The sequence below is a fragment of the Nyctibius grandis genome, chromosome 35 (genome assembly GCF_013368605.1).
Source record: "Nyctibius grandis isolate bNycGra1 chromosome 35, bNycGra1.pri, whole genome shotgun sequence".
Classification (NCBI taxonomy): domain Eukaryota; kingdom Metazoa; phylum Chordata; class Aves; order Nyctibiiformes; family Nyctibiidae; genus Nyctibius; species Nyctibius grandis.
In genome coordinates this window covers 113,028-128,079 of record NC_090692.1, presented here as the reverse complement: position 1 = coordinate 128,079, position 15,052 = coordinate 113,028, and the positions used below count along the sequence as shown (strand labels likewise).

Genomic DNA, 15,052 nt, shown 5'->3' with positions numbered 1-15,052 from the left:
TCAAGGGGGGGGCACTGCCACCACTGGGGGTGCACTGGTGATACTGGGAGAGGACAGGAATGAGATACTGGGAGGGAATCAGGGGGGACATGGGGTAACTGGGAGCACTGGGGGTACTGGGGGGGTCATCAGCCTCTCCCCCCCACCCCCAGCTCAGGCCCCCCCACCCGAAGCCGCCTCCAGCCGGGCCCCCCCCGGCTGCACCCTGAGCCCGGCACCCCCCACCCAGGACCCTCCCCATCGCCTGGGCCCCCCCCGGCCCCCCCCATCGCCTGGGGGCCCCCAATAAAGGTGCTGCTGACCCACTCCCCCCACCCTGTGATTATTGGGGTCCCCTGGGGGGGGATGGCTATTTTGGGGCGAATTCCAGCGGTTTTGGGGTCCCGGGGGGCCCATTTTGGGGCCCATCTCAGGGATTTTGGGTTCCAGCAGATTTTTTGGGGTGAATTCGAGGCTTTTTGGGGTTCCCTCGTCCCACAGCGTCTGTATTTCTCTGTACAGGGTATAAACAGCGATGGGGGGGGGCAGGATCAGGCCCTTGTGCTGAGTCCGGGGGGTCCCGTCACGTCCTGAGGTCCCCCCGAGCGCAGGACGCGGCCCCTCGGGGCCCTGCCGGGGGCTCGGGGCAGCCCCAGGCCCATGACCTTGACCCCACCACGGCCAGATCCTGCCCTGGGGCTCGTGGGTGTCCCCTGGGTGTCCCTTAGTGTCCTCTGGGTGTCCCCGGGGTGCCACAGGGCCCACAGGTGCCTGCGGTGTCCCCTGGGTGTCCCTTAGTGTCTTCCAGACGTCCCCCGGGTGCCGTGGGTGTCCTCAGTGTCCCCAGGCGCTGTGGGTGTCCCTTAGTGTCTTCTGGGTGTCCCTTAGTGTCTTCTGGATGTCCCCTGGGTGCTGTGGGTGTCCCTTAGTGTCCCCTGGGTGCCACAGGGCCCACAGGTGCCATCAGTGTCCCCTGGATGTCCTCAGTGTCCCCTGCGTGTCCCTTAGGGGGGTCATGGGGCTACCAGGTCCCCCACATCCCCGATGTCCCCATGGGTCAGGGTCCCTGGGGTGGCCCCTTGGGCTCGTTGTCACCGCTGTCCCCAACGTCCTCGATGTCCCCAATGTCCCCATGGGTCAGGGTGCCGTGGGTACCCCCTCGGTCTTGCTGGTCGCTGCTGTCCCCCATGTCCCCGATGTCCCCGTGGGTCACGGAGCCGTGGGTGCCCCCTCGGTCTCGCTGTCGCTGCTGTCCCCCATGTCCCCGAGGTCCCCGAGGTCCCTGATGTCCCCGTGGGTCAGGGCGAAGGGTGGCAGCTCCTCGTCGGAGGAACCCAGCGAGTCCTCGTCCCCGAGGCGTGTCCCCAGCCCCACCGCCCCGAAGGCCAGCGGCCCCCGCAGCAGCCGGATCTGCGGGGACAGGGGACAAGGGGACAGGGGACAAGGGGACAGGGATGGGGTCAAGGTGACAGGGACAAGGGCATGGGGACAAGGGGACATGGGGACAGGGGATGAGGAGATGGGGGGGGGACAGGGACAAAGGACCAGGGGACAAGGGGAATGGGAAAGGGAAGGAGGGGACGGGGGCCAAGGGGCCATGGGGACAGGAGCCAAGGGGACATGGGGATGAGGACAGTGATGAAGAGACGGGTACGGGGGACGGGGACAAGGGACAAAGGGACAGGAGAGGGGACAGGAGGGGACAAGGGACAGCAGAGAAGGGGGGGAGGGAGGAGAGACGGGAGAGACACTGTCACCAGCCGTCCCGCTGCCACGTGGCCCGCGGGGACATCGCCGATGGCACCGAGGGGACGTCGCGGGGGGGTGCCAGCGCCCAGCGCAGCCGCGCTCAGGGACTGTCCCTGCGGTGTCCCGGCCCTGGGGACAGCAGGGACCCTTCCCCGGGGTGGGCGGGGGCCCCGCCGGGCTGCGGACAGGGGACAACGTCCCCTCGCCCCGGGGAAGGGCCCTTGAGGCATTACAGGGGCGCCAGACCCCTGGGGAGGTCGCACAGTGCCCGTGGGCGCACAGTACAGGTCCCCCAGCACCCATGGGTGCAGGACACAGGTCACCCAGCACCCGTGGGTGCAGCCTACATGTCCCTCAGCACTCCTGGTCACAGGACGAGGGTCCCTCAGCCCCCGTGGGTGCCCCAGCACCCATGGGTGCCCAGTACAGGTCCCCCAGCCCCCATGGGTGCCCCAGCACCCATGGGTGTCCAGCACACATCCCCCAGCACCCGTGGGTGCCCCAGCACCCATGGGTGCCCAGCACACATCCCCCAGCCCCCGTGGGTGCCGCAGCACCCATGGGTGCCCTACCTCGGCCTTGAGCTCGTCGATGTGGTCCTTGAGCTGCCGGATGTACTGGGCGGCGTCCGAGTGGTTGAGCTGACCCTGGATCATCCCCTCCTCCCTCTGCGGGTGCCGGCGGGTCAGCGGGTGCCCGTGTCCCCCCCCCCAGCACCCTGTCACCCCCCCCACCCTGTCCCCTTGTCCCCCCCCTCACCTGGATCTCCAGCTCGGCGACGCGCTGCCGCATCTCGGCCAGGGCCGCCATGCTGTCGGCCTCGCGCAGCCGCACCGCCATCACCTCCTCCTTGCTCTGGGGACACTCGTGTCACCCCAGTGCCACCTTGGTGTCACCCACACCCCCACCACAAGAGGCTCCAGCCCCCTCCCCTGCACCCAGGGACCAGGTAAGGCCGGTAGAGGGGATGTTGGGGGTGATGGGAGCTGGGGTGGAGGGGGCGCCGTTGGAGGGGACGTGGGGACGCTATGGAAGGGGACACTGGGACCCTGTGGGAGGGGACACGGGGACCCCAAGGGAGAGGACATTGGAACCCCATGGGAGGGATGGGGGTGTCCCCTTGAGGGGCCTGGGGGTGTCCCCTGCGGAGGGGTTATGGGTGTCCCTGCGGGGTCTGTGGGTGTCCCAGGGGAGGGGACATGGGTGTCCCTGGGGAGTGGCTGGGGAGCACCCACGGGTGTGCTCAGAGAGGTGGCAGAGGAGGGCCCGAGAGTGTCCCCAGGGTGTCCCCAGGGTGTCCCCAGGGTGCCCCACCTTGCACTGGGCCTCGGCGTGCTTGCGGTGGCTCTCGCTGAGCTGCGCCTGCAGCCCCTGGCTCTGCGCCGCCGCCAGCCGCAGCTGCTCCCGCAGCCCCGCGCACGTCTGCTCCGCCCGGCTCAGCACCGTGCGCTGGATCTGGCCCTGGGGGGACACCACTGTCACCCCAGCACCCCCCAGTTCACCCCCCAGCCCCGGTCAGGATGCCCCCCCGGGCCCCACCTGCGTCTCCAGCTGCAGCACCCGCTGGCGCAGCGCCCGCAGCTCGGCCTGCGCCTGGGCCTCCCGCAGCCGCGCGGCCACCACGGCCTCCTGCAGCGCGTTGGCGTTGCCCCGCCGCGGGGACTCCTTCCAGCGCCCGCCCGGCCGGCCCGCCTGCGGGGGGACACAAGTGGCCTCTGTGGGGACCCGGGTGGCCTCCGTGGGGACCCAGGTGGACAGAGGCATTGGGACGAGGGACACAGGTGGCAGGGAGGGGACCCACGTGGCCAGCGGGGACCCAGATGTTGGAACAAGGGACCCAGGTGGCCATGAGGGGATCCAGGTGGCCAGGAGAAGACCCAGGTGGCTAGGAGAGGATTCAGGTGTCCAGGAGGGGACACAGGCATTGGAACAAGGGACCCAGGTGGCCGTGAGGGGACAAGGTGGCCAGGAGGGGACACAGGCATCAGGAGAGGGGACCTAGGTGCCTGGGAGGTGACCCAGGGGTCTGGAGGGGCCACAGGTGGCAGGGAGGGGACACAGGCGTCAGGACAGGGGACATGGGTAGCCAGGAGGGGACCTAGGTGCCTGGGAGGTGACCCAGGTGCCTGGGAGGTGACCCAGATGTCTGGGGGGGAACCAGGCGCCTGGGGGGTGCCGCAGGCGTCCCCAGGGTCTCACCTGCCAGCTGTCACTGAGGTCCTTCACCTGCTGCTGCAGCTCCGTCAGCGACTTGACGGCCTCGGCCTCGCGCAGCGCCAGCGCCTGCAGCTCCTCCTGCAGCCGCACCACGTTGTCCTCGTCCGGCAGGAGGCTGTTCCTCTGCGGGGACACGGGGACAGCGTTGGGGACACCGCGGGGCGGGGTCACCCCGGGACACTGGGTATCACTGGGGACACCCTGGGGCAGGGACACCTCGGGGTGGTGGCACTGGGGGCTCGTCCTCCTCCGGCAGGTGGAGGCGGGGACACTCATGGGGCATTGGGGAGAGATGACAGGGGACAGTAGGGACAGGGGATCCCCCAGGGACATGTGGCCCTGGGGATCCCTGGGCACAAGGGGACCCCCTGGGGACACTTGTGTGGCACTGGGGATCCCCAGGGACAGGGGCCACCTGGTCCAGGGCCCCCCCCCAAGCCCCTTGTGTGACACTCCCTGTCCCCAAGACCACTTGTGTGACTCCCTCCATCCCCAGGGCCACTTGGGGGATCGTCCTCGTCCCCAAGGCCACCAGCGTGACGTCGCGAGCCGTCCCTGTCACCTTCTCCATGTCGAGGACTTTGTCCTGCATCTCCTTGAGGGCGCCGAGGGTCTCGCTCTCCCGCAGCCGCGACTGCTCCAGCTCCGTCTCCAGGTGGGTGACAAACTCCTCGCTGAAGCGTGGGTTCCCCTGCCACCGTCCCCAACGTGTCACCCGCAGGGCGTCCCCACCTTGCCCACGGCGGTGGCATCCCCCTCCCTTCCCCGCACCCAAACCTGGGGCATGAATTAAAAGGGGAACCTGTGGGGGCGACAGGGATGTCTGGGGGCACCTGGGGACCCCTGGGGACATTTGGGGACGCCGACCTGCTGGTCCTGCAGCTGGCGGATGGTGGTCTGGGCCCGCTGCAGGTTCTCGGTGGCCGAGGAGCAGCGCTGCTTCACCACCGCCAGCTCCCGCTTGATGATGTAGTTCTCCTCCGCCTCCTGCGCCCGTGTCACCTGGCCCTGGGGACAGCGGGATGTGTCACCACCGTGGCACGGCGTGCCCCGTTCTCCCCCCGCCCCGCTCCGAAGCGTGTCACCAGGAGGGGTGGGGTGGTGGTGGGGACAAGAGGGTGATGGTGATGCTGGGGACAAGGGGGTGACACCAGTCCCGCGGAGGGTGAGTCTGGGCACAAGGGAATGTCCTTGGGGACACGGGGGTGATGCCAGCTGTGGAGGGTGACACCAGCCCCACAGCAAGGTGATGCCAGGGATGAGGGGGTGGCGCCAGTCCCCTGCAGTGGGTGACAACAGGGACAAGGGGTTGACACCGGGGTGATGCTGGCCCTGAGGTGGGTGACACCAGCCCTGTGGCAGGTCACGTGGGGGACAAGAGGGGTGACACCAGGGATGAGGGGGTGATGCCAGCCCCAAGGAGGTGACACTACAGAGAAGAGGGGTGACACCAGCACCATGGCAGGTGACACTACAGACAAGGGGGGGGTGACAACAGCCCTGGGGGGGTGACACCAGCCCCACAGCAGGTGACACTGAGGACAAGGAGGTGACACCAAGGACAAGGAGGTGACACCAGCCCCATGGAGACCTCCAGGGCCATTTTGTCCCCTCTGCGCTGCTCTCACCCCACACTCACCACCTCAAAATCCACATATTTGGGTCAAACTCATCAAAACAGCGGCTTTTACCCCATCTTGTCCAACCTCTGTCCCCAAATGCCACCATGCCACCCCTCCCCACTGTCCACCGAGCCCCAAAATGGGCCCAAAACCTCCCATTTCTCACCACCCCCCCAGCTCCTCCTCTCCACCCCCCTCCAAGCAGGGAAGGTGCACAGGAACCTCCGGAGAAGTAGGAAAAAAGGACAAATTCCTCCCCAAAAAATGAGTTGTGGGTGGGCTCGGAAGCAAAAAGGGGCAGAAAAGAGTTAAAATGAAGCAGAAAAGAGGAAAATAGCTATTTTTTAACGCTACCTGGATGAGCCTGTCGGCGAGAGCCGCGCTCTCCTGCGGCCGCCGCGGAGGAGAGAGAGAAAGAGAGGAGAGAGGTAACGAGATAAACGAGGAGACGGAGGAGACGAGAGACAGAGGCACCCGGCAGCCTTCCCGCGCACCCCGTCCCGTTTGGGGGGTTCCCGAGGATTTTAGGTCTTTTTGCAGAAAAAACACAGCGATGGGGGTGTTCTGCCCCAAAACGGCGCGTTCCCACCGCCCCAGGGAGACTTCGTGTGGGAAATGGTGAAGCAGCTGCACGTTGGACTGAAATCTCTGGGTTTTGCATCAAAACGGTGCTGGGAGGGGGGGATTTTGGGTGTGTGGCCCCTAAAAGGGGTGTTGGAGGTTGCAGGGCTGCACCCATGGGTGCTGGGATCTTTGGGTGGTGGCAGCATGGGTGCCCCAAGGCAGTTTGGGGTGCTCCAGGGGGGTTCAGGGTGCTCCAGGGGGGTTTGGTTGCCTACAGGGGAGTTTGGGTGCCCCCGGGGGGAGTTGAGGTGCCCCCAGGGGGGTTTGGGGTGCCCCCGGGGGGGTTTTGGGTGCCGGTTTACCTTCTCCAGGGTTTCGATGCGCTGTTTGAGCAGGCGGTTCTCAGTGCGGAGGCGCTGGGGGGTAAAACGGGGAGGAATAAGCCCTGTGGAGGGGGGTTTGATGTCCCCGGGGGGGTTGCTGAGCCTGGGGACAGGGTGACATGGGGGTAAAGTGGCCCCAGGAATGGGGTAAATGGTGCTGGGATGGCTCAAAGTAGCCCCGGGATGAGTCAAAGTGGCCCCAGGATGAGTCAAAGTGGCTCCAGGATGGGCCAGAGTGGCCCCGGGATGGGCCAAAGTGGCTCCAGGATGGGTTAGATGGCCCCAGGGATGGGCCAAGCCATGCCAGGAGTGCTCAACCGGCCCAGAGGATGGGCTCAAGCAGCTGCAAGATGCCAACACTTGACCTGTCTCACCTTGATCTCAATCTGCTCCTCCATCTCCTTGTTCTTGATGGCGGCGTACTCCTTCTCCAGCCTGCTCGGGACATGGGAACGTGCTGGGACACGAGGACGGGGACCAGACCCCCTGGCCCTGCGCCCCACGGCTGATGGGGGAGACCCCAGCCGAGCACAGGAACCCATCTCCTCAGCTCACCTCTTCATCTTCTTGGGGTTGTACTTGACCTGGAAGGCCTTGAGGATGAGCTTGTCGGGGCAGCTGTCGAACTGGTGAGGAATCACCTTCTGGAAGTACTGCAGGTGCGGAAACTGGTCATAAAACACGGCCCCAAAATACAGCCCGTGGCGTAAACCAGCCCCAAACCGGGTCTGATGCATAAAACCAGCCCCAAAACATGACCTGTTGGACAAATCCACCCCAAAACACATCCTGTTGGACAAATCCAACCTGAAACACATCCCACAGGCTAAATCCACCCCAAAGGCCACCAGCACGTACCTGGGACATGCCCTCCATGTCGAGCTGAACGAGCTCAGCCTGGTTGAACTGCAGCAGTGCCATCCCCACACGGAAGACGATCTCCAACCCCTAAGGGAAGGGTGAGGTTCCATGTTTGACCTCATGCCATCACCTTTCCCACCCGGGATTTGGGGTTTTTCTCCCCAAAACCAGACTGGCTGGCATGGGGAGAGTGTTTCCACATCCAAGTGGCAAACATGGTTGCGGTCCCTTTGTGATTTGTGGTGTTGGCCACGGCCCCGTTACCTCATACATGAAGATATCGAAGACGCGCGTGGCCACGGGAAGAGGGAAGGTGGTGAGGAAGAGGGTGAGGAACCAGGACGAGGCGTACATGGAGGTGAGGAAGCTCTGTGAGCGGAAGTGGATGTTCAGCTCCGGCAGCTGCTCCTGGATGCGAGAAAATGGGGGAAAATGAAGAGAAACACGGAATGGTGGATGTTTTTAGGGGACACTCATGTCTGTTGAGGTTTGAACAGGTCCATGAGGACTTGTGGGGGTCCCTGATGGGTCTCATGGAAGGTTCCTTGCAGGAGGTGCTTGGGGATGGTCCCCAGGGTCTCATGGAAGTCCCTCAGGGCATCTCGTGGATGGTCCCTGAGGTGTCTCATGGATGGTCCCTTTGGATGTCTCACAGATGGTCCCTGGGGCAACTCATGGACCTTGGGGGGTCTCACAGATGCTCCCAGGGTATCCTGTGGACATCCTTGGGTTCTCATTGATGTCCCCCTTGAGAATTCATGGATGGTCCTCAGGGCATCTCACTGAAGTCCCCAGGATCTGTGTTGCTGGACAGGAGCTCCACTGGAGGAACCCATTTCTCCCAAGAGCTACCTCACTCCTACCTCTCCTGATCCTCGTCCCCTGGCTCTACCCACCGGTTCCCACCACCCCGAGCACTCTGGGGGGCGTGGGGTGATGCCTACCTGCAGCATGTACTCAAACTGGTAGATGCAGAGCCCCAGCTCGGCCATGCTGGGTTTGAAGAGCTCCCGCAAGCGATACTCCTGCATCAGCCTCACGAACACGCAGAAGGCCTCTTCCTCGGGCATCTGGAGACCCAACAGGACATGAATTCCCCCTTAAAACTCCGCTGGCAGCTCCGGGTGGGGAGACTCTTCCCATCAGGTGATGGGATGAGATGGGACATGCTGGGAGCTGTCACCGAGTGACGGGGAATGTGAATGGGGGATCTTAAACCCTTCTGGAGTAAGTGGGATGGTGGGAAGGAGCCCGGTTTGCTCCTGAGGATCAAGAAAAAGGCTCCTGTTCCCCAACCCCGTCCTACCACGTCTCCAGAGGGTGTTCAAAACCCCTCGGCAGCTCCTCCTCGCCCTGGGGCTGGCACAAACCTGCATGAGCAGCAGTCCCACGATGAAGGCGCTACCCTGGCAGTATCCGACCTCCCGGTCCACCAGCGAATAGGCCTGGAAGGAGGAAAAAAAAATCAATATATGTGTGAGCAGAGGGATTATCCGGGCCACCACCCGTGCTTGTTGTGGAAGGTCAGCAGCGGAGGGAAGCCTTGACCATGGAAAATAGCGTGCTTTTCTTGGTTGACAACACCTCCTGTGAGCATGACATTGCTGCAAACTTGAATTTAGGTCCCAAAAGCCTCAACTATTTGTTTCTTAATTCAGAGTAAAACTCAACAGCAAAAAAGGAGGTCGGGGACGGATGGGGAATGAGGTTCCCTTTGTGAGGGAAGGGCTGCAAAAGAGCCGGTTCCAGGAGTTTGTGGTGGAAACCAAACTCCTCAAAAATTAATACTCAGGAAAACCAGCTCCGAAACACAAAGCGTTGTCCGGGCTTCGGTCAAGATCCGTTGACGTTCAAGGAGAGACGTTACCTTCATGACGTTGAAGAGCACCTCCTGGCCCAGACTGTCCTGTCCTTTGAAGAACTCATGCTCCGGGTAGGTGCGGGCGATATCCCGCCGGATGAGCTTCTCGCAGGGAGAGGACATCTTGAGCAGCTCCGAGTATTGGTTTTTGACGGGCATGTCGGTGGCACTGCAGAGCAGCTGCCAGACGATGGCACGGAAGTGGTGGGGGATCCCTTTGCGGATAAGCTCCTGAGGAAAAATGGGGCAAAAACCCTGAGAAAATGGGTTTCGAGGAGATGGGGAAGCTCCTCGTGGATGGAGACATCGTCCTGTCCTGGCACGGGGAAGGCTGGTGCAGATTTTTGCAGAAAGGTTAAAATATAATGAAAAATAAAGCTACATTCTCACCTTCAGCAGCTTCTCCTTCTTCTTCCTCCACTCGTCCCACTCATTGACGATGCGGCCCCAGAGGATCCAGGTGTCCTCCTCGAGGTGGCTGAGGTTGGAGGAGGCTGAGGAGCTGGAGACTAAGGAGGAGCCGCTGTTCCTTCGCGAGCCGTTCATGGAGCGCATCGACTTGGAGTCGGCCTCCAGTAGCCTGTGAGAGACCGAGATAGCCCCAAAAAAAGCCCCTAAGGAGGAGAGAGACCCCAAAACTGCCCGAAAAGAGGAGATATTTCCCCAAAACACCCCTGAAGGAGGAGATACTTCCCCAAAACAGCCCCAAAGGAAGAGAGATTCCCACAAAACCATCCCAAAAAAGGAGATATTCCCACAAAACAGCCCCAAAGGAGGAGATATTCCCACAAAATGCCCCAAAGCAGGAGATATTCACCCAAAATGCCCCAAAGGAGGAGATATTCACCCAAAACCACCCCCAAAAAGGGAGATATTCCCCCAAACCACCACAAAACAGCACCCGGATGGGCCATTTGCTCCATCCAGATGCCGGCAGCTGCGCAGGGATGATTTCTTTAATGAATTTGCTTTAAAAAGGGATTCACAATGGGTTTGTTTTTTTTCTAAGAGCAAATTTGCTTAAAAATGGCTTCGAGAGGAAATTTGCATTTCAGGGCTTGACTTTAACATGGGTTTAACTCCGGGAGACGGATCTTTTAACCCCGTATTTCGACTGAGCGAGTCTCAGGGCTTGCTGCCCACCAAGAGCAGGTTTAAAACCCACCACCGAAGCGGGTAGGTTTATTTATAATAAATAAATAATTATTTATTATTACAAATAATAATAAATTATTATTTATTCCTTCCCAACAGTCGCCTCCTTCCAGAAATCCCCTTTGCCTGCCTGAAGGAGCAAAACCTCGATGCTTTTAAAGAGAAAATATAACCTCGCCCATAACAAACTGGAGCGTTGGAGCGACGCTTGGGGGAAGCGGCTTGTTTTTGCCCAGACTCTCTGATTTTAGGGGAAATAACTGGAAAAAAGGATTATAAAATGGCCAAAGGGGGCGGACGCCGCCGGCACTCACCGGTTCTGCTCCTCCAGTTTCGCCAGCAGCTCCAGCTCGTCGGGGCTGAGGTTTTCCGAGTCGGAGGTGGGCGAACACGCCGGGGCCGAGTTGACGGAGGAGAGGCCCTCGTGGGAGGACGAGTCGGGGCTGACGGACGGCGACGCCATGGCGGGGGTCCGGCCGCGCCGAGGCCGCGGGGGGTCGGGGTCTCACCTGGAAAAGCCGAGCAGCGGCGTGAGGGGGACGTGAACCCCCTCGTCTTCCTCCTCACCACAGCGCTTCAAACCCCTTTAAACTCCCCGTTTTTAGCTAAGCTGATAAAAAACAGGATGCGGTTTGCAGCCCACTGAGATATTCGCTTAATTCCCTAAAAAAGCCCCACTTAAACCCAGTTTTCACATCAAGCCAGGTCTAAGCGCATCGTCCTGCATTCCCTCTAAATTACTTGAATTAAATTAGCCTAAAAACTGGAATTAAGCCCAACGTACCCTCGTGTTGAGGAAGGAAGGGGTCAATGTGGGAAGGGCTTACAGAAGGCTGTCTGCGCTGTAGATTCGCTGTAGGGGTTGACAGCACCCAGTTTGCCCATTTTGGGGGTGTTTTACAGAAAAATGCCTCTTCGGGGAGGAACGAGGCTCAGTTTGGGATTGTAGGGACCAGCAGAAATGGGGTGGAAAACAGCAGTTTGAAGAGCGCTGCAAAAAAAAAGGGGTTCAAGCAGCATCTCGGTGCAGCTTAAGTTATAAATCAGGGAGGTTTTTAACCAAAAAGCCACATTTCTGACCTCTTTTTTTGGGGGGAAAAAACTGGCCGGTGGAGCAAAATGAGCTCGGAGGAGAAGGAAGAACCGGGTCAATCGTTAACGGGCTCCCGCGGATTTGCTTATTAAGCAGGAAATTTTATAAGGGGGGGAAAAAAAAGCTTTGATTATATTTAATTCAGCCCCACGATGCCTGTGGTGGGACGGGGCTCGTCCAGCAGCGCCTTCGTCTCCGGGAGAGCCGTTAATTTATTTCCTATAATTAATATTTCCCTGCAAGACCTCACTGGCTGATATCGCTCAAAATAATGTTTTAATGGAAAAAAAAAAAAAAAATAGTGAGTGGCAGCGGCTTCGCTGCACAATTATAAGTTACCGATCAAACCGCGGCCGCGGCACGAGCTGCCAGGGTTCAGTGGGCTGCAGAACGTCCTGAAATGGCTTTTTAGGAAAAAAAATACTCATTTCCATGTCGATGTAGGGGGGGAATAAAAGCAATAACCACGCGTGGATGAGCAGGGGATGGCTGAAACACATGATTGTGACCCAAAAAGGAGGTAGGCAAATGGTAATATTGTTTATTAGACCCAGGAAAAAACCACAGTGGGAAATAGGAAAAAGAGAAGCAAAGGCAAGTTGTCATTTTTCAATGGTTGGGGTTTTTTTTGGGTGAAATCCTCTTGGTTTTCCAGCTTGGGGGGGACGGAGCTGGTGGCCGTCGTCCTTCGAGGGTTCCCGTCGTGCTCATTCCGAGGTGATGAGTAACAAAATTTGCTGAAAACGCTTGAATTTGGAGGGGGAAAAAATAAAAGTCTGGGAGAGGTTGTCAAAAGTGCTGAGAAAATTGGGGTAAAAAATGGTGGAAACAGTCCCAGAAACACCACCACCATGCCCAGACTCTGTTTTTTTAGGAAACTGGCCCCAAAAAGGAGCTGAAATCGTCTGATTTCAGCCTGTTTGCAACGACAGGGTAATAAAAAAATTAATAAAATTAATAATAAAAACTTTCCCGGGTGCGCTGTGGGGTCCTCGAGGTCCCCGCGTGTCCCCCAAGTCCCCATGTGTCGTCACGTCCGCTCGTCTTCCCCCAAAATACCATCGCTCAATCAAAACGCTGTAAAAAACCCTCGATTTCAGCAGGATGTCAAGACGCCGACCTCAAGCCGGAGCGTTTTGGGTGGAAAATGTTAAAATTTCCCCCCTTGCGCTTAAAATATGCCAATTTGTAGCTTTTTGGACCCATTTTCGCAGCTTTTCCACGGCTCTTCGTACCGTTCCCGCGGTGTTTTGTGCCTTTTCTTCCCCTTTTTACGCTTTTTTTGCGCCGTTTTATGCCTTTTCTGCCCATTTTTGCAGTGTCTCTCAGCGTCCTTTTGCACCTTTTCCACCCCGTTTTCACAGGATTTTCCATGTCGTTTTCTCAGCGTCTCTCAGTGCCATTTTCTGCCTTTTTCACATCATTTTTGCTGCTTTTTCCGCTTCTTTTTTCTGTGTCACTTTCGCCACCTCCTTGTAAAAGTTCCTCAGAGTGGGGATTCACCCCCAGCTCCAGCAGCAGTTTTTGGAGGCGCCCGGGGAGCAACGTCGATTTTCCATCAAACACAAACCATCAAAAATACACCAATTTGCCAGAAACCCCACTTATTAACGTGAAAAAGGAGCCGGATGAGGAAAATACTTGATTAAACCACAAATATTTCAGCTGGACGTTCTCGAGCTTCACCGCGGTTGGCGGAGAGAGGAGGAAAATGGATAAAAATGGGTTTAAATGTCGCAGGTTTTGCTGTCGTCGGGATGAAGCAGGTGCAAATTTTAAGCTAAAATCACCCCAAAATGCCACCAGGTTTAAAACTGACCAAAAATGGGTGAAAATTGAATTCAGCACCAAAACGGAGCGAGGAAACCGACCCCCACCCCAGCGCCGGCCACCAAACTGCATTTCCAAACACGGCTTTTTGGGGAAAATTGACGCAAAATGCCACTCGAGGGGTGATTCTTGTGTTTTTCACAGCCCTAAATTGGTCGAAATGAGCCCAAAACTGGGTGGGTTTGGTGTCTTTTGGGATTTTTCACCAAAATAAGGTGGTGTTTTTTTTTTTTTTCCTCCTCATCCAGGCTGCTGGTGGCAGCAGGTATTAAACGCCGTCAGCGAAGCCCCGATTGATGGAAAATCAGCAGAAAAAGGGGAAAAATCAAAAAGGGACGGGGAATTTTGGGGGGAAAACCCTGTAATTGGATGGGAACCCGCAGCTAAAATCCCTGGGTCTGACCCCAAAGGGAGCGGCACGCTGCGGGGGGGGGGGGGGCGGCACAAAGCCGCGGTGCCGGGGGGCTGCGGCCACGGTCGCTCCATCTTCTGGGCGGCTTTGGGGGGTCGGGGGGGGGTGTGTGTGTTGGGGACCCCCCCCAAAACCCCCTCCCCATGGATGGGGGGCACAGGGGTGCTGGCGGAGAGGGTGGGTGTGCACTGGCTGGGTGGGGGGGTGTGATAAAAGCCTCCCCCCCCCTCCCCAATAAATGACATTGGGCGATCGTAGCTGTGACTGGGGGGGCCCAGCTGCCTGCCGCAGAACCCCCCCCCCTCTTTTTTTTTTTAACCAAAATCTTATTATTTTAAGGGAAAAAAGAAACGAGGGACAACACCCTCTTCACACACAGGAGCGCAGCCCCCGGCAGGCTGCAATGGTTGGGGGGGCCCAATAAAGGAGGGGAAATGGGGGAGACCCCTCCCCAATGTCCCGCTCTATAGTGGGGGGGCACCCCCAATGCCTCCCCGTGGTGTGGTGGGGGCACCCCCAATGCCCCCCCCCCAATACAGCACTGAATTTACCCCAAATTACCCCACTCCAGCATTACACCCATAGACACCCCTTCCTCATAGCCTGGAGCGGGGGGGCTTTACCCCCAATCCCCCCCCACCGGGGGGGGGGTCACCCCAAATACCCCCCAGGGGGTCACCCCCAAATACCCCCCAATCCCCGGGGAGGGGGGGTTACCCCCAATTCCCCCCCCCAACCTTAGGGGGGGTGATTACCCCCGATCGCCCCCCATAGCCCCCCCCGGGGGGGCACCCCCCACTCCTGAGGCAGGGAGCCCCCCCCACCGAGGGGGCGGGGCGCCCCTCCCGGCCCCTCCTACCTGCGAGGCTCTGCCATGGCGATCGCCGGCTGCCTTCGACGGGGGGGCCCGCGGCGTCCCCCCCCCGCCGTCGCCGCCGCCGCCGCCGCCGCCGCTTGGAGCCGAGCGGGAGCCGCGGCCGCCGCTGCCATGAGGGGGGGACCCGCCGCCGCCGCCCTGACTGACACTGACTGACAGGCGGCCCCGCCCCTCAGCCAATCACCGCGCCGCCTCCGCGCCTCTTCCCGCCCCCTCGCGGCGCCACCGCCAATCAGCGCGGCTCTCCCAGGAATAAGCCGCCGCGGGGGAGCCGGCTACAAACCGCGCCTGCTGAGCGGCGAGCCAATGGGCTGGCTCGCCGGTGGCTGATGGGCAAGCCGCCCTTCCAGTGAGATTCAAGGAGATGCTTCCCCCCCCCCCCCCCCCCCGGAGGGGGGTGGGAGCCGCCTTGCTGAGAGGCGAATGGCAGGCGCAGGTGGTGATGATGG

General features: G+C 60.0%; 1 protein-coding gene across 2 annotated transcripts; it reads right to left on the bottom strand.

Moving 5' to 3' along the window:
• Window positions 1-455: 455 nt before the first annotated feature.
• Window positions 456-14,731, bottom strand: EVI5L (ecotropic viral integration site 5 like). Of its 2 annotated transcripts, XM_068421741.1 has the most exons (20): window positions 14,586-14,730; window positions 10,706-10,900; window positions 9,627-9,816; window positions 9,243-9,467; window positions 8,746-8,820; window positions 8,320-8,445; window positions 7,640-7,783; window positions 7,373-7,462; window positions 7,070-7,167; window positions 6,889-6,949; window positions 6,494-6,547; window positions 5,922-5,954; window positions 4,813-4,953; window positions 4,508-4,636; window positions 3,928-4,068; window positions 3,268-3,420; window positions 3,043-3,189; window positions 2,488-2,583; window positions 2,301-2,396; window positions 456-1,389 (listed from the first exon to the last, which is right to left on the bottom strand). In XM_068421741.1, the coding sequence occupies exons 2-20, from the start codon at window positions 10,852-10,854 to the stop codon at window positions 1,189-1,191; spliced, it is 2,349 nt and encodes a 782-aa protein (XP_068277842.1). In that variant the 5' UTR covers window positions 10,855-10,900; window positions 14,586-14,730; the 3' UTR covers window positions 456-1,188. The 2 variants fall into 2 exon arrangements, with proteins under 2 accessions (XP_068277842.1, XP_068277843.1); XM_068421742.1 differs by lacking the exon at window positions 5,922-5,954 and having other exon boundaries at window positions 14,586-14,731.
• Between the last annotated feature and the right edge of the window lie 321 nt (window positions 14,732-15,052).

What these genes read in the sequence shown, in the direction of transcription:
- EVI5L (XM_068421741.1), bottom strand. Translation starts at nt 10,854, where the DNA reads ATGGCGTCGCCGTCCGTCAGCCCCGACTCGTCCTCCCACGAGGGCCTC. An exon ending in AACCCCAAGAAGATGAAGAG is followed by an intron (nt 6,950 to 7,069) that starts GTGAGCTGAGGA and finishes TGTCCCGAGCAG; the next exon opens with GCTGGAGAAGGAGTACGCCG. An exon ending in TCGACGAGCTCAAGGCCGAG is followed by an intron (nt 1,390 to 2,300) that starts GTAGGGCACCCA and finishes CTGTCCCCGCAG; the next exon opens with ATCCGGCTGCTGCGGGGGCC.